Raw genomic sequence first — 18,627 nt, 5'->3', positions numbered from 1 at the left:
GTGGAGCTTTGCAGAAGGTACCTCCCAATTCATAAGGCAGCACGCTGGTCAAAGGCTGAAGGATGCTGTTTTGCACATACGGGTTGGCACAGATGAAGCACAAGAACTTAAATGGTTTGTTGGGGTGGAGGAAGAGCTGGGACACAAGCACATTTGGCACACAAGGAGAGTGCATGACTGGGATCAAAGTTTTACCTTCCTGTATCAGGTTTACTTAGATGCAGAATGGAGTTGCATCTATTTATACCAATATAAATTCCTATATTAAACTCTGCCCTGCAAAGACTTTGCTTGTTCTGCCATTACGCTTCTGCTCGCTGTAAACATGAAGTTACAGGTTTGGCAATTCAGCAGAGAAATGCAATGTGCAAGAGGTGCACAGAACTGAGTATTAACTTTTGCACAGTAAACACCTGCTTTTTCACATTCATTAAGGGGATTATGGTAATCCAGTACTACTCTTCTGTGCGCTACAGATAAGTCTACTTTGAATGAAGCAAATTATAGGTCCTGGAGAACAGTCACCCCACAATATTTAGCAGACTGCAATGTAACCTAATCAATGCCTTAATTGTAGTAATTTTTAGCTAAAAATCACAATCTGTTCATGCACTAAAGCACAGCAAGACAAGTATTAGATCTTGGGGCGAACCAAATCCCCTGCTTCAAAACAAGGTACGGCAAAGCATTGCTTACCTGATTCAGGTTAAATATACACAATGTACAGGATAACCAGAACTTTAGCTCTTTGGGCCACCACATATGACTAAGTCCTAGACGAGTAGGCCCCTATGTGCCATTGCCAAGTATGGTGGGACTCCATGGCATACCTCAAGGCAACACTTGCATTGCAGATCCATATTAGAGCACAGCATTGATACCTCCACAGTCTCCATATCTTGCACAGCTATCAGCATAAACCCCCTCCCCACAGAAGCAGCTCGGAAGAGCTGTCGCAGCGTGTTCAGGGTGAACAAAGCTGTAAGCCGATTCCCACAGGAGGTGGGATTTTCAGACATGATTAATTTTTTTTCCTTCCTCCCCCATGCAGGTGAAGGAATGAGAAGCCCTAACAGCTTAGAAGCACTACCTCCTTCCCAGGCATATTACAAGTACAATTACAACTTCTAGAAACACTATGAGCAGGTTTCTCTGGGTGTTACAGTGATTTTTTTTCTTTTTTTTAATGAAAAGGGAACTGGTTTTCCATAGATATTGACTATTAACATCCAGTAATGAGCATTCCTTTCTCACGTCTCTGTTGGGACCTGTTGAAGATGTCCACCCTTTCAGGTAGTTATAGTACAGCTTCCAGGTGGTCTGGAGTTCACAAAGCACCAAGGAGATTCAGAGATTAAGGAATGCACTGGGTTTTGCAGTAGAGGCTACATGACTGAAGGCTTTCCGCCCAGCCCCTAAAACTCACTACTGTTAAAGCCTTTCTATGAATACAGAAAGAGAAAATAAAACTTTAGAAGAGAGCTACACTAGCACTCCAGGTGAAATAAATACAGCAAGTAAGACTTAAAAGCCAGAGACTACAGCCGCTGCATGCCAACTTACAGGGAAGTTCTGCCCACAAGAGAGACTGCAACAGTGACCCTGAGCTCGCTCGTGGTCTTGACTTGAAGTCTGTGCTACTGAGGAGCATGGGAAGGCCCCAGAGGCCCTCCAAGCACAGCTGCTAGCTATGTGTGTAAACATAACAGGCCGATTTCCTCACCTGGGATGAAAGTTGAATGCTACCTTAACCATAATTAAAATTTATCCCTAGCGTCCTGCATCTCCAGCCTTGCAGTCGAGCCACTCACCGCATGAGAACATCACAACAAGTACAGGGCACTGCCTAAGCTTCACCCACCGCTGCTTTCACAGCAACCACCCCTTCTGAGACAGCTTTGGTAACCAAACCTTCCCCTGAGGGGAGCAGGGTGTTGCTATAGCAGTGTGTTTGCCAGGGTTAAATCCCGCGTCCTGGATGCTCCGGTGCAGGCTCCTACAAGTTGAAACCACTCCATGCACGGCAGCCAGAGCCCCAGAGCTCCAACCAGTTTGAAGTCAAACTTTGCTGTTGCACTTTCAGATCTTGGCCTTTTCTTCCAGATGTTTGAAAAAAGAGAAAACCTTGCCCCTGTGTTAATCTTAACGTAGCTTTTGCATTGTGCATTTACTAAAACTGAAGCACAGCCTAGAAAGGGGAAGAGAGCACCTCCAGTAATTTAAATCTCTGCTGTGTTAGCAAAGCCCCCTCAAGTTATGAAGGCCATATTCAACTTTCCCAGCTAATTAACTGCCAGAAAACAAGTTCAGTTTTAAGGAAACCTTTTTCAGCATTTACATTTAAGGGATCTTTATTGCAATACCACATTTCTTATTCACCACTTGAGTTTCATAACCAAGAAAACTGAACTGGCTCAGACTGCTAACCACAACACTAGCGTTACAACTGTACACTGTTTTCTGGTGCAGCCCATTTTAAGGTCTAATACACTAGTACCTAACAGAAAACATCATCTGCCTTCAAAACTTAAGCAAAAACTTCAGTTAGGAAACTTGCCATCTCTGCACCCTTTCCCCTCCTCTGCCACTGACTTTGATACCCCACTTAACACCACAGAGAACATTAATTCAATCTAAGAGAAATATGTAATATTTTCTCTGTGCAAAACTCTGAGGTGACACTGACAAACGCCGTGTATGTTTTTCCGACTCTTGTGAGGCCCTGGCAAAGCTTTTTGCAGTGAATAATTAACTTGCAGCTGTTTGACAGCTTTGCATGTCATGGAAGCCAACTCAACAACTCCAGCTCCAAGTCAGCTCCTCTAGCCTCACTTAAAATTGGTTTCTCTGCTTGTTCAGGCACCGAAGCCATTTTGCATTGTTTGAACTTGCTTTAAACCAAGCAAATTCAGCTTCAGTTAAGTCATGAAAGACCCCTTCATTTCAGTTTAAAGGCCTCAGTGTAACCTAGGGAAAATTCTATAGATCTTTATTTTCTCGGATAGCAAAGCCAAACCCCTCTGTCTCTATCACCATTTACCAAGAACAGGCTGTAAAACAGCGTGATGGGACCCCTTCCCCCTTTGGGAGCCGACCTAGCTACAACATGGTTTGGTGAAAACATTTGAGGAAGGCAATAGTTTTGCAGGCATTTTTAAGTAAGAAGGTATAAAACATGATAAGCAGGCAAATTATTTCAGAACAAGGGAAGAACTAGCATGCTGCACACAAGCTCCAACGTTTCAGATCCCGTAATTTTTCCCCCCCTTTCTGAAAGTCCAAAGTTTTGCATCCTCTTTAAGCAGAGTGAAATTAGGTGCCCAGAGCTTTGCTGGTATTGTTTCACTTTGTCCAGAGCGTGCCTTGGGCAACCAATGTATCTGCCGCGGCCTCCTCTTCCCGGGAACTCGCCCTGCGCCTTGCCCAACGCTTCACTCGGGTATGCACACACAGAGTCCTTGGTCTTGCCGGTATCAGCAATCCATGTCAACCATATTTTAACCTAATATCCAACCAAGACTCAATTTTCCTTAGGATTCAACTGGGGTTTTTAATATTGAAGAGAAACAGTTTCACAGAAGCCACTGGAAGGGAACAGGAAGGAACCAGTACAGTAATTCTATCTGGAAGTTAAACATTGTCTTTCCCTGTGTAGAAGGGGTTTTGTGACAGGCTAGCCATGGCTAGCCGACTGGAAGTTGCTTAATATCACAGTGGCAGAGCAAGTCCAGATAAACTAAGAATTTTTTTTTTTTTTTAAAAAGGATCACATTTTTGTTTTACAAAGGAATTAAACAGCAATTCAACAGACAACCAATGAACTGTTTTCTCTGAATGCTTTAAGAGGACTGAGAAATTAAGGATGCAATTACTAACAGATTAAAGGCTCCAGGCATTCTGCTACAGCTGAGTAACTTCTGCCAGAGAACTACTACAGGATGAAGGATTTTATTTTTAAAAAGCTTGCATGATTTTGCAGAGAAATCTTCAGAAAATGTGGTCACACAAGAACTGTTCAAAGTACCACAGCAACAACCCATCACACCCCCTTTCTGCAGCTATAGAAAGCCCCAGCTGACCACCACATAAGCCACGTGCTCAGAAAAAGCAGAATGGAAGAAATTACTTTTGATTTTGATTGCTTCACATACAAAAAGAAGAGCAAAAAGCAGACTGCAGAGTTTGAATTCTCAAGGAAAGGACAGGCTCTCCTTAACCACAGCAGAATCACTATATGAAGACTCTTTGGGGAGATGAAATACAAACCCTGGCCTTGGTCAGATGGAGGCTGGATCTTTGCTTTAATCTACATGAGATGGTGCCTGCAGCACAGAACATCAGCACTAGCTGCGCCTTCAGCCTTAGTCAAAGGAGCCGGTAGTATTCCCCTGGCATCCCTCCAACCCCCAACATCAGCAAAAAGGCATGAGGAGATCAAGCCACCTCCTGTACTTTAACATGAAAGGCACTGTCAGTTGACTCTCCAACAATTTCCTACCAGATTAGCACACCTGGCTCTTCAGGCATGTAGGAAGACTACTTAACATACTATCTTTCAGGTTTAGAAAAAAAAAAAAAATGTAAGACACAGCATTTTGAATATTGCTTCTCTCACTGTACTGAAATAGTAAGAAACGGGATTTCTGATGGTTATCAAACCGGCTGGTACGAGTTTCCTCTGATCTGTTACAGTAGAAGGGAAAATAAGCTAACAGCGTTCACAGACTGAGCCAATATTACCGACATGATGTAATTCTCCTGGGATGAAAGGCCAGCGCTGCACACAAAAGCCATTGTGCCTCGGCACCACGCTATGGACGCATATTCTCTACCTGGCCTCGGAGAAGTGTTAGGAAACCAGATGCCTGCACACTAGCTCTGCTCTCGTCAATGGTACAATGTTGACAAAAAAAGTAATGATTGCTCTCATCCACATGCACAAGTCTTGTCAGGAAGGCAGATCTGACCAAGCAGCACCTATCCCAGCACTCATCCTCCATTGCAGACGCTGTCAGAGGAAACTCATCCTCACGCCTTTATTGCCCTGCGATAAGCTCGCCCCTTTGCAAGGGCGGAGGCTGACAGAACTTATAGTTCCAGGACCAATTTAAGCCTGGATAAGCTGACTTGTAGGTAGGCTTGTCCTTCCCCCTTCTCCTGCTCTGCCTGCTCTCCACCCCAAACATTACCTGGCACCAAGATAAAAGAATTGCTCACTTCCAGGCTACTTTGCAGTTATTTAAAGCAACAGCCCCTTACGACCCCAGCTTTTTGACTGAACTGTCTTCTTGCTCACGCTATCACCTAAGCTTAATGAAATCTACTTTCAGCTTGCTTTACTTGGCAGCTGGCACTATGCCTGATCTCTTCCTCCTCAACAGACAAGTCTTTCAAGCTACAGAGGTAAACATTCAACAGCAAGACACTTGGAAAAAGTTGCAAAAATTGGCACGAGTACTCAGCAGTAGGAAGCAATAGGCAGAGCTTTAAAAAGAAAAATAAAAAAGAAAGGGGGGGGGGGGAGCATTACAGAGAAATTTAAAGATGAGAGCAAGCCTTAGAAGATCCTCAGCATGGTGAGGACCAAAGAGAGGGAAGAAGAGAAACCCCCTGCTAACTAGTGGCTGTGTTGCACAAAAGTAACGCCTATTTTGGAGAATTCATGCCCACAGCAGTCTTTGCCTGGAGACACATACCACCACGCGCTCTTCACCAACACTACATTTATTAACGTGACTACACTGCTTGGGAACTACTGCCCATGTTTGTCTAGGGAGACCCTTTGGTGAGGCTGGCCTCCAGATCAGTCACCCACCAGTTACCGTGGATAAAGACGACTTCCACACTAGGAAGCGTGGGAAAACTTTTACCAAACAGGCTGGGTGTCTAAAGGAGCACATCAATACCAAATGTAGTTTTACATGACGTGAGTTTCCATGGGTCCCCAGGAGATACTGGGGGTGGAAACCAACCCACACTCTATTTAGTTCAAATAGCATTAAAAGTTATTATTTGCCAAATGAATCCAACAATTACCAGCCTTTTTTTTTCCTCCTCCCCCCCCTCCAAGCCTTTAAGATTTATGTAAAGGCTTCCAGGCCCTAGATCTTAGAATATTTAGAACATGAAATCATCCTTTAGAACAGCAGCCAAGACAGTATACTTAAGGGCACCGAGATGAATGAGATCTGTAGGACAGCTCTCTTCACGTGCTGTTTGGCCAGTAGCCCTTGCAAGAGTAAAGTATCCTCTTTCAATCTAGCAAACAGCATCTAAAACCCTCTGGAGAAAAAGTGATCAACGTTCACCGAAGAATTTTCATTAGGGAATTTACTCAACAGCTTTTAGCAGTTTTGATTCAGTAAATACGTCGCTCACCCTCTCCAAACGAGATTGAGCTCACAGCTAATATCCCTTGCTCTCAACATACTCGTAGCAGCTAAGTGCTCACTGGAAACAAGTAAGTTTGAGAAAGCTAATGATAAAATAATGTAAGTCAGCACAGTACGAGGCAGAAGGCATCTGTGCAGAAAGACGACGGGTCACATTCGATACAGTGGGGAACAGTGCTGAGCCCAGCCGCTCTTCGCTCACTCGCACACTCAAGAGTGGAGGCAAACAAGCGCCGCCATTGTTTCAGGGCCATGTGTCCCACGCAACGGAGCCTCTGCTACCACAGCTGTCACTTAGGATTTTAATTCCTCCTTTCACATTTCAGCAGCCCAGTAAACCCAAAGAGCAAGGGCACTTCACAGACCTGTTCCAGGCTATTTAAGGGTTGGTGCCTACTCTGCAGTTTTCCATGGCACAGAGGTACCTAAATTAGACCAAAAAGAGCAAGGGCAGGGATCAGAAGTTGCTAGTAGCACCAATTAGTCTGTCCTGCTTCTCAGTGCCTCTCACGCTTGCTCACAGACCTCTGTGCTGTGGGCAACCCCAACTCACTACTGCAGCCCCACCATACCCCACAGGTGGGAGATCAGGGTCATCAGCCAGACTCCACGTACCCCGGTCAGTTATCTGAATGCCACTACGGCTGTGACATTAATTTACTCTAAACCAGGCAGCCAAGAGAACTGAATTGAGCACATAACAACAAAAGCTGCAGCACATGCACATCGAACAGCTGTTCTCAGATTCAAAGAGCTACGAACTCCAGATACTACAGACTGCAAATACCATCCAGGCATAGTGGATCCATGCAAGTTCCTTCTCAAGGAGGAGCTGCTGGTAGGAAAGGTTAAATAATCTGCAGAGGCTCGCCTGGCCGTGGCCAGGGAACACAGGAGAGCAAGCATCATTAATTAGACCTTGCATCCTCATTCCTCACCTCAAACGTGCTCAGCACAAGTCTTCACTCATTGCAGAAGAGAGGTGCACTATTGGTTTACACAACATTTACAAAGCGTCAGCACAGCCTGCCATGGGATTACTATTCGGTCTCAGCCTTTAATAGGAACAGTTTTACAGGTCACATCAGCCTTTTAATCTCATGGCAAAGTTTTAGCTTGTTTCTAAAGACCATGGCTCACACAAAGTTGGAGCAGAGCAGAATTATACACTTGTGCCATACACCATTTCCTCTAAGCATATCGAGATTAGCCTTCACCTCAGTGAAATTCCTGCAGAACAAGTTAAGTGGCAGTGTTACATATTTAACCTTTCCTTCCCCTATCACCCACTGATGCAGGTTTACACTTGAACCAGATCTTGTTAGCCTGAGACACGCTGTGATGGTTTTTGCCAGAATTATTTAGCTGTGTTCCCCCGGAATAAGCCCTCTGCAGATCGGGTGATGTGCTTCTCAAGGCGAGAGCTACACAACACGAGAGCAACCAAAGAAAGCGATCACAATAGCTTTCTGACCTGCGAAGAATCCTTCTTCACCAGCTGCTGGGAAACACTTCACACCAAAAAGCACTTCCCGTCGTTACCACCATACCCTGACACCACAGCCACCTAACAGCCTCGTTCTATCGTAAGTCAAGGTCCACCTTTAAAACAAACCAAATCTTGTTGTGCACTTTTTACCCACAGGCTGTTGTTTTTCTCCAATCAAATGTTTTTTTCAGAAGGTCAATATAGATTACAGAGAGGTGCAATTACAAGCACACAGAACTGTACTTTGAAACTCTGCTCAGCCTGCCACAGAGTGGTACCATCTTCTTAAAATAAAGCACAATTAAAACTCAAGTTTGCTAATTGATATGGTTTTGTGCTTATAAAAGTACAAAGTAAATATTACTCTGTACTCCATTAAATCCTTGACATTCTATGTGTTAGAGAGGATTAAGCAGGACTTGATCATATCTGATTTGGCTATTTATTGCATTCTGTTGTTTTTATTGCCTGGGTTGTTTTTGTTTTGTTTTTTTTTTTTTTAAAAAGTTGGCACACTGAAAAGTTTCCACACAGAGCACTGATATAAGCAATAAAGAATTCACCAGACTAAACATGATGACTCTAAGAAAAGAAGTCTCTGGAAGCAGGATGACCAGGACAAACACTGCCATCAAGTACAGGCACATTTAAGCCTCTCAACAAGAAAGTTGCTTCAAAAGCCAAGCTTGACAGCCCAGAAAAAGGTACTCTGTACTTTTAGATAGCTTCTGTTCATAACTTTGTGTTCTGTTGCTACCAAAGTTCTGCACAGAAAAGCATGTTGTGCCATACGTTTCAAAGCCCACCCGCAGGGACCTTCCTTCTCGGCCAGGCGGACGGCAGCTCCCATGCCCTGCTGCAGAGGAGAGCCCTCAGCACCGCTGCAGCGCAGGCAGGAGATGCTACCCCAGGCGCTTCAGGAGATGAGAAAGCCCTGAGGCTTAGCTCCCTCTCGCCCCAGCACAGCCACCTCCTCCTACTTCCCACTGCCTCAGCTTGGAGGAAGTACTCGGCCTCATTTGGTTTCGCTTGACGGCATACGATGGCCCAGTTAAAGCAAAAATTAAGCCAGTTAGGAAACGCAGATTGTGAAGTCGCCTTTAGCACAGCTACAGCCGTTACAGCAACGGCAGGAACCGCAGTTGCACAAAAAACGTTCTTTAATGAGCAGGGCTACCTTCACCACTGCCTCCAGAAGAGTTAGAGCATCCAGTGCCACCACTGGAGGCCAGAAGAAGAGACCCATCCCAAAGCACAGCTCAGCAAAGGACAACATGACCAGCTCTTGCCCCTTACGTTTGAGCTCAGTCTACAGCACTACACCTCATCAGCATTATAAAAGGAATATCCCGCACTTGGCAAAACGAATGAGTCTGATTACTTGTAGCTTGCTTCCTCTTGGCTGTGCTTCTTTGAAAGCCTGCAACGTTTGTCAAGTTTGACGGGAGAGCGTTGGGTCCCAGCAGGGGCACAGGGCAGGGGCGGCCCAAGCACAGTGTGCCACCAAAGCCCCCTGCGCAGAAGGAAGAGCATCACTGCAGGAAGAAGTGAGAACAGGGACTCGCAGATGACCACAACGACAGAAAAAGATAACTCAAGTGCAGAGAGGAAGAAAAGGGAGGGTGGAACAGGAGAGAAAGTGAGGGACTAAAACAAGGACAAGGAATAAAAGCAACAGCAGCAACAAGCTAGCCCAGTAATTGTGCTAGGACATGGCAAGGAGTCATCATGAAGATGAAATAAGCGGTTTGACAGAAGCTGTCTTCTCCAAGAAGTCCCTGTCCTGTTTGTCTACAGTTCAGCCGTCAAGTTTCAACATGCCCGCAAGCCCATAACCCATCACGCAGGATAATCAGGACAGCTAGAGCCACTCTGACATAAATCCCTCAGCAGAAAGCTTAGAGACAGCATGGGGAAGGAGAGAGCTCCTCTCGGAGCAGACCCTGCAGGGAGCAGATGGCTCATTTCAAGAAGTGGCTCCTTGCAAGATTAAGATCCTGTAGGTCTCCCAGCAGCCAGGATGGAGGAGGGGGCAGGAGCACATACACCTTCCCTCAAGAGCAGGTTCAGCAGCGACCTACCCAGGTCAGCAGCGCCAAAGGAGCTCCTCTGAGAGCAGCAGGATTGGGCAGGCACACAGTGAACAGGGCTCCGGGCAGGGATGCTACTGTCAGTTCAGCAGGAGGAACTTGCCCAGCGACAGCCAGATCTCGATAGCGTTTGCCAGCAGATTATTTGATTATATAAAGAAAGCTCTGACTCAGAAAGGCCAGAGCCCATCCAGGTTGTATGTTTTAAATTCTTAAAGCAGAGTACAGACAGTCCTACAGCTCATTAAGATTGCATTCGATGAACCTCCAGAGGCAGCTACTGTTTCCTTGTCTCACCTCCACTGCTAACAGACAGAAATCCTCTCCACCCCTCGTCAGAGGGGTGCTGCAAGGATGTAATTATTTTTCAAACCAGTCAAAGCTTTAAGACTCAGCATTCATTTTCTCTGTTGTATTTCTCTCCAGAAGACATGGCTTCCCCGAGCAGAGCCACTTAGCAGAATACCAACGCACCCGTGAGATGTGCGCAGCGATCCAAGAGCGGAGGGCTGGGCAGAGCCACCACAGCCAGCTCGCCCTGCCCCGCCGCGGACAGGGCACCCACTCGGGCTGGTACCAGAAGGCAGTTACACAGCTTTCAGCCTGGTGTTTCTCAGAAGACATTAGCCTTAAACACAGCCAAATCTCATTCTTAAAGATGGGCAGTTCGGGGAAAAAAAACCAACACTGCTGGCAAGTAGGAGGCTTTCTATAGGGAGAGAAGAGAGGCTCTGTCATCAGCCTCTGCAAAATGGAAACAACCTTTAAAGGGCTTTAGCTACTTGCATTGGAAGGGGCGTTTTGCTGGTGAAAAGTTACCTAGGGAAGAGTCTCATACCTGCCTGTTTCTGAGCTGTTCGTCTGCAGACATGGGGAAACGCTGTCCGAGCGTGGAAACCCAGCCTATTTCAGAGCTGAGATCTACTCCATAGACTTTGCAGGCTTTAAAAAAAGCCCAGCATCCATCAGCTCCAGGCAGCCACCTGGTCATGCCAGAAACCCAAACAAACCGGAGATGCTTTTCCCACCCTCACCCCACGCACACCTGCGGCCAGCACCCAGCCCACCCAGGCCAGAAAGCTCAGGCGGCCGCCTGCTCGCCCTCAGCCCACAATAGCAGCCTCAGCTATCAGACATCGCTACTCATTAATCAGAGAAAATTCAACAGCAGCAGCGCCTTGAACAGGACCGGCTAGTCCAGGCAGAACCTCTTCTTGTGCAGGAGAGACAGAAAGGAATTACAGCCTCTGACTGAGCACCAAGGCTGGGTATGTCCATGCACCGGCTGGGGGTTAACCCCACGACGTGCCCTGTTCCCGCACCCTGCAGAGGGGAGGGAAGGGGCAGCGGCCAGCGCAGGGACCCCCCTCCTCCCAAGGCTCCCCCCTCCCAGCAGGCCGGCTCCTCACCGTGGTGGGACATGGGCAGCACGTCGTTACCGGTACCGCGGTAGTTGTAGATGACGGCGGCGGCGGCTCCGCGCTCCGCGGCCAGCCGGATCTTGTCGGCGAAGGAGCAGCCGCCGCCGCGCTGGATGAGGGCGAGCCAGCCCGGGGAGCCGCCGCCGCCCGGGGGGGCCCCGCTGAAGTTGGTGCGGGCGCTGCAGGCGTTGAAGGAGTCGCGGCCGTCGGGCAGCACCAGCACCCCCGCGGCCGCCTGCACCGGCGAGTCCTGCCCGTACAGGCCGCTCTCGCTCGCCTCCCAGCCGCTCCGGTTGCGGTCCGAGCCGTCCTCCCACGACACGTTCAGCCAGGCGGTCCACACCGCCACCGCCGCCGCCGCCCCGCGGGGACCCGGCGGCGGGGCGGCGCAGAGCAGCGCGGCCAGCGCCAGCAGCGCGGCCCCCGACGACATCACGGCACGGCACGGTCCGGCCCCGCCGCCGCCTAAAATCGCCGCGGCCCCGCCGCCGCCGCCGCCCACGGGGGAGGAGCGGGGCCGCGGCCCGCCCCCCCGCGGGAACCCCGCCGGGAGTCCCCGGCCCGCCGCCCGCCCGTGCCCCGCCGGCGTCGGGGGGCGCCGGAGGGTCCCCGTGGCCCCGTCGCCTCCCAGGGCAGCGGGTCGCCCACCCCAGGTGGCGTCCCGGGGGTTGCGGTGGGTCGCCCACCCGGATCGCCTCTCAGAAGTGACGGTTGCTCCTGGCATCGCCTCTCAGGGGCGATGGGTGACCCCCGGATCGCTCCCCGGGTCGCCGCCCTCCATCGCCTCCCGGCACAGTGGGTGACCCCGCAGCCTGCCCCAGTGCCCACAGCGGACAGAGCAGGGGGGGTCCCAGCAGGCCTGTGGGGACCCCCCAAGGGGCCAGTCCCCCCAAGGGGCCGACCCCACAGCAGCCCTGAAGCCCAGCAGCACCAGCTCCCGGAGCCCAGCCGTGACCCAGCCCACCTCGCACCGTGGAGTTAGTATCTGCTGAACGCTCAGCAGCGTGTGGTATCAGTCCGGCCTGAAATCGGTTTATAAAGGACAAGCTTAGCTGCGTTAACTCGCTGCCCGTTGTTCTCCATGGCATCAGACATACGCTATAAACCTGCCACTTGAACCAAAACGACCTTTTTCTATTTATGTATTAGTTGTGCTTGCATAGTTAATTATTATTCGATCTATGTATCTAGCAATGAAAAGTCATGTGTCTTCAGGGCTCTGCAGTTACTTTTTGGGCAGCCGGTTTGCATTCAGAAGTCCCTTGCTCCTGCGCATACACATTTTTGCTAGGTTGTCCCGCATCGGGCAGCGTGGTCAGAGTGCTTGCAGAATCACTGCAAACGTGAGCATGACACGCTACAGAGCCCCGCCAGGGAATTTGAGGCAAAAAAGGAAGATAACAGGAGAAACAAGAACATTTCGAGCTCCCCTTCTCCACAGAGCCGCTCTTCTGGTTGAGAGGCCCTGCTCCTATCAGCTGCCCTGCAGGAATTGCCCCCGGCACCGGGAGCCACTCAAACACATTCTCAAATGGCCACGTGTCGCTACACGCAGGCTGGGTCCCTGGATGGGAGCCCATCATTTGGAAAGGATTATTCCTGTGCAGTGATTACATGGCACAAGATCAACGGCTGCCTATGCACTCGCCAACAAAATTAGTGTAAACACAGAGTTAAACCCTTTCTGATACGAGTCGGCACCGCTTTGTTTTTAACACAGGCTTTTGGCTGATTCTAAATCCATGTGGCTGATAACCGATAACTCGGCGTCAATCTATGGCGCACATTTTCCTCCACTGGCACCCGTGCTAAATGTGGGACACCGAGCGTTACGCAGCCAGCCCTGGCTCGGGTTTGAATGGCTACCGGGGGCCGGGGCTTCGAGACCAACCTGCTCCGCCTGCGCCCACCCCTGCCAGCACGGCACCTGCCGGCTTTTGTAGCTCCGTAGCAGAGGGGGATCAGCGTTTGGTTTTGCTGCTGAAATAGCAGAGTGCAGAGCAGGTAGTGAAGAGCAGATGAGGCAATTTGCTAAAGATCAATATTGCTAAACATACAAAGCTTACCGAGGGAACCCTTTCGTCCTAACCTAAACAAACCTCTCATTTTCTCATTCCACATCTAAGGAGGCAACTTATTTCCACAGTAACATCCCTAGCTATAGCAAGAAGTATATCTGTAAGCAGAGAGACATGGTTTTGTTTTGAAACCTGTTGCATGTACGTGCAGGGAAGAACTTAACAACACCCTGAAAATACAGCCAAGCTTTATGCACCGGCCAGCAGCCAAACCGCTCAGCTTCAACTGCCTCCAAAGCTTTAGGGATATTTAGCTCTGGCGTTTTCACCGAGACAAAACTAGGCCAAAGACAAAGACTGGCACCTCCTCGGGATACAAAACTTCCTATAGTTCTGGGGATTTTGAGTAGAAGGCTTAGCCACAGTCTCTATCACTTCCATCCATTATGGTTTGTAGTGTGATTATAACAAAGCAACAGCATGGGTGCGGCTGTTGCGGGTGCAGATGTTGCGGGTGCGGAGGCATTTCTGCAGGAGCCGAGCTGCCGGGCACGGGCGTCTCTGTGCCGGGGCACAGCCGCTCGTCAGCTCCAGCCTGGCGTTGGGTGGTAGCAACCAACTTCACTGCCCTTCGGCAACTGTTGGGAAATGTGCACGCTGTCCAGGCTGCTGCCTGGTGGCAAAACGTCCACAACGCATTTGGTAATCTCACCAAAATAAACATGGAGCCTAAACTTGAACTTCTCACCGTGCAGCGCAGAGAGCGATAAAACGAAACAAAATTGCTCTGAATGTGATTGCGGACATTTCGCTGCCATGGCGTTGTTTTGGTACCAAGTTTCTGACTCCTTGCTCAGGCAATGTTTCTGCTCGCTTGAAAATAACCGAGTAAGCAAACGGCAGGCACAAACAGAAAGCTTGTGCACCGTGGTTGAGGAATTTCTCAGGCTGGCAAAGCAAAGGAAATCAAGAGTTTGTATTGGGGCAAAAACGCGGCCGCCTGTGCTGACGGCGGTCAGCCCTTCCGAGTAAGCGCTGGGAGACACCAGCCTTGCTTGGCTTGGCAGGGAGGCCACTTGTAGGAGGCCAGCGGTCCCTGGGCATCCCGGCATGGCCAGCAGCTCCTCCGGGCCGGCACAACTGTGAGGAGCCGGGTGAGGTGGCTGGGACAGCGGCAGAGCGCAGAGGGACACCGCAGCAGGGTTACAACGATACGTTTTAAGAACAGCATGCCAGTTACACCTATTTTAAGCTGCATATCTGACATTGACAACTTTCTGGGCTCTCATTCATTAAATCTTCCAGAATGATCGTTAATAAACAGATCTGCAGCCTTACTGAAGTGTTTCCTTTACTCGTGTTTGAAAAATATGGTTCGTCTGATGGCTTTCAGCTCAGTTACCTGTAAATCACAACAGAAAAGGTGGGTATTGAGTAGCAATTAAAAATAGTCACTGCTCCCAGGAAGCCTGGAGGGACCAGGCAAGAGGCGGGCTGATAGGGGGTTTTTTTGCTGGTTGGGTTTTTTTTTTTTTCCCTTTACATAAAAAGCTGAGATTTTATAGTTTGGGGAAAGCACATAGTGTTTTGGAGAAAGAGGCCAGACGTTGCAGGGGCTGTGACACATACTACAACGCATGAACAAGTAGCGCAACTTACCTCTGCTACATTTGCTTGCGAGAGCTTTCTAAAAGGCTCTGAAATTAAAAGCCCCATAGCCCATGATGACTGCAGATGTGCGAATGACAGGGTAAGCAGCATTCATGGGCTCCCACAAAATCAGAAGCAGAATTACATCTGAAATAGGTACAGCACGAAGGCATTTCTGGCACAGATCTGATCTTTTTAACCTTAAAAGATTTTTATTATTTAAAAACTTATGCCGTGTAATTTTGCTTTTCAGTTTTTCCCCATGGCTACTGGTGGAGGCTCTGAGAAGTTCAGAAAGTAGGGCATGACTGTCAGATAAACAAAGTGAAATCCTGGGAACACTCTTACTGCCTTCTGCAGGGATGGACCCTAGCATTATCTGGAGCTTTATCTTATTTGAGTAAATATTTAAATATCTTTTTTCAAGATAAAAAATTGTGTATGCTAAATATTGCTTTTTAATGTCAAGCCAGATCACTCGGGGCGTCTTGCTGATGAGAGATGTGTATGTTCACGTCCTTCAAAACTGCATTTATTTCTCATTCAAGTACCCAGCTCCGGGTCTCTGCCTTTGGAGGAAAGCTCACAAGGACACAAGAAATTTCTGTTAGGGCAAAGCATTACAGGAGCCAGCACCGAACCCTCCAAGCGCTGCGTATAGGTCTGAACCGTGTCTCTGGACCTTCTGCCCTCAGCAACGAAATGGAAAGGAGAAGCACTTATGAAAATGGAAAAAGCAATCAAAAGAAGTGCCGTTAAAATGAAACCCAGGACTGAATGTCATGGGACAAAAAAAATCCATGAACAAATGTTACCCTGAATCACAAGTTAAAGACAACAGATGTTGCATTTCCTCATCCAAAACTAGCTCGTGTCCATGACCGGCAATGGAAGGGGCTTGGGCAGGTGACTGGCTCCAGAGTAGACAACGGTGTGGGCTACAGCATCCCAAGTTTTTAAGCTAGCCGAAAAGAAGTTAAGGTATAGGAATGGAGCTTTGCGGTCCTTTGCTGCTTTACAAAGAGGACAGGCTCAGGCCGGAGGAGGCGCAGAGGCTGGAAACCTCCCCACCTCCTGTCTGCGGGGCTTGGGAGCTTCCAGGAGAAGCTGAGGTGATCCTTGTGACTAGATGCAGAAGGCACACCGAGGTTGCCAGTTCCAGCTAAGTTTTATTATGGATCTGGGAGCTTGTTTGGCTCTAACACAACTTGGAAACTCCAGCCTGCAACTCTCTGTTCCCTGGACATGGAAAAATAAGTGCGTCAGATCGCCCTGCGTGCTGGCACCGAACACTTTCCCTCGGCCAGCCAGATGTGCGCAAGAGTCCCCGGTGCCAGGGAAGCAAACATTGTGTCTCCGTATTTCTGGCACACCGGGCCCGATTGTTGTGACAGCGCTACCTGTGCCCTCTGCTGCCCCAGAGAAAACGGGGAAAACAGCCAGCAGAGGCAGAAGGTACAAGAGGGATGGATGCTCGTACACTGACCAAAGTTCACATGCACTCTTCCTCCCATCAAAGACACTTGCAATTTCATGAAATTATGTTTTCCATCTTTCTTTCATGCAGTCCCATGACAAGCCTTCTGCTGGTTTTCCACAGAAGCAGAATCTGGGCTCCCTGTCCATGTTCACCACCAAGTTTATGGATGAACAAGTGGGTCACAGTATGTAGTCACCTGAAATAAAGCCAGTGCTCAGCCCATTGATTGCTTTGGAAGCTAAAGAAACAGAAGCTAAATGCCGGCGTGGTGAGGTCCTGGGCTTTGCTGGCTCCATGTTCTGGGGGCTCTGGAAAATCCCAGACCTGAACGCAGCTGTCTGGCAGCCTGCGCCCTGCGGAGGTGAGCACAGCCCGCAGGGATTTTTATGGCTGCTTCGGGAGCCTTTCTGGAAGGAAAAGGCTGTCTGCTCTGGAGATTGGACAGCCCAGCCTGGGGCTGTGTCCTCTCGGGTTCCGAGTATCTCCAGGGATGGGGATTGCGCAACCTCTCTGGGCAACCCGCCACCCTCACAGCGAAGAAGTTTTTCTTCTGTAATTTCTTGTTTGTGCCCGTTGCCTCTATTCCTTTCACTGGGCACCACTGAGAGGAGTCTGGCTCCATCGTATTTACCCTCCCTGGCCCCATCAGGAATTTGTACACATGGATGAGAACCCCTCAAGCCTTCTCCAGGCGGACCCGCCCCGGCTCTCCCAGCCTCTCCGTCCAGCGCCGGCTCCCGCCAGTGAAGGGCTGTGCGCTCGGCCCTCCCTGCCGCTGCCCTCCCCGTGCCCGTCCCCTCACTGCATCGAAGATGTGAAGCCGCTTAGACAACTTTCTCATACAATAAAGGGAGGAATTTAGGCTACGCTATGAGAACGTTGACTTCACGGAGGCATGTGGGCTGCTGTTCGCAGAGCCACTTACTTCACAAGGAATAAATGAAAAGGGAAGTTCACGGCATCTGCTTTGCACGGACATTCTTGGAAGTTCATTTGTTTTCATGTGCAGATCCCCCAGGCTGTTCAAAGCTAGGACAGAGAGCCCGGCTTTTTCTATACTAAACAGAGGAGGTGAATCAAAATGTGTTGTAAAACAGAAATGACTCTGAAGATCAAATAAGCAATAATATTTTAAAGAGTTAAGATGGGGAACCTGAGCAAGATTTTATACCAGCTTTCAAAACAAAAGATAAAACCAAACTCCATTGTCAGGCATTTAGCCCACAAGTTTATAGTAGGTATTGCACCAACAGCTAATAAGACCTTATCTCAACATACTTCTGAGATAACAGGTTAGACTTTGAGGCTACAGAATATTCTGGAAACAAGTTGCAAGGAAATGCAAATCCACAATTTTTTTTTTTTCCCCAATTATTGTCAGGACTGCCAATTATTTCTATTGTACAGAAAAACTGAGCTACCTGCTTGCTCCTGTTGTACACCAGTTCTGCCAGGGTTCTTCATGAGTCTTGGCGACTTTCACCAGTAAGAGAGCTCCCGTTCAGCGGGTCTTGGTAAATCCCTTGGAGAAAACCTTTCAGAACACACTCGATGTTTTACTTCAGCTGCTATATTGGACTGGTATCCACAGCAATAATGCTGTTTTAATTGAATTATTTTTTTTTTCCTCATCCTCCTATCTCCAGTCTCCTATTTTCTCGTGTAAATGACCAGGAGAAAAGGAAAAAAAGGGCAGTGCCGGGGGACGCAGCCCTCTGTCGGCCCCTGCCAGCAATGCTTGCAGAAGCCAGCCCGGCTGCTTGGCGGCTTGCAGAGCACAGCCACCCTGCTACCGGCTGTGCTCTGGGGCTTCTTACTAAAAAAGGAGCCCCGAAATACTTTGTTTCAATTTGGCTATGTTTCAAAAACTTGATAACTCCTGGAATTTCCATGTAAGTTGCAAGGAGCGGTGCTGGAAAAATGTTGTTACAGATGGATATTCCATTACCTTTCCAGAGAAAATCAAGTAACTGCTGGAACTACCAAAAAGAGACATTTTTCTTCTAGCAAAAGCTTAGTCTCTGTACCATTGGATCAACCTGTCTTGATGCAAGTGAGACACAAACACTTACAGAAAATCTTTCGGA

General features: G+C 48.7%; 1 protein-coding gene across 2 annotated transcripts in view; it reads right to left on the bottom strand.

Moving 5' to 3' along the window:
- RNF128 (ring finger protein 128) overlaps positions 1 to 18,627 on the bottom strand; it is a 39,608-nt gene that overhangs the window by 17,694 nt on the left and 3,287 nt on the right. Inside the window, exon 1 of one of the 2 annotated variants that reach the window (XM_087748127.1) lies at positions 11,381 to 11,832. The exons of the other annotated variant lie outside the window; for it this stretch is intronic. Coding sequence (XP_087604253.1) covers positions 11,381 to 11,825 — 445 coding nt within the window. The 5' untranslated portion in view covers positions 11,826 to 11,832. Of the gene's footprint in view, positions 1 to 11,380; positions 11,833 to 18,627 lie in introns of those variants that run through there. 2 annotated transcript variants of the gene reach the window in all.

Source organism: Nipponia nippon, unplaced genomic scaffold, assembly GCF_047370975.1.
Source record: "Nipponia nippon isolate SJK-2023a ecotype South Korea unplaced genomic scaffold, ASM4737097v1 scaffold_12, whole genome shotgun sequence".
NCBI lineage: Eukaryota > Metazoa > Chordata > Aves > Pelecaniformes > Threskiornithidae > Nipponia > Nipponia nippon.
Note: the sequence above shows the minus strand (reverse complement) of the source record. Positions and strands in the feature narration are given on the sequence as shown.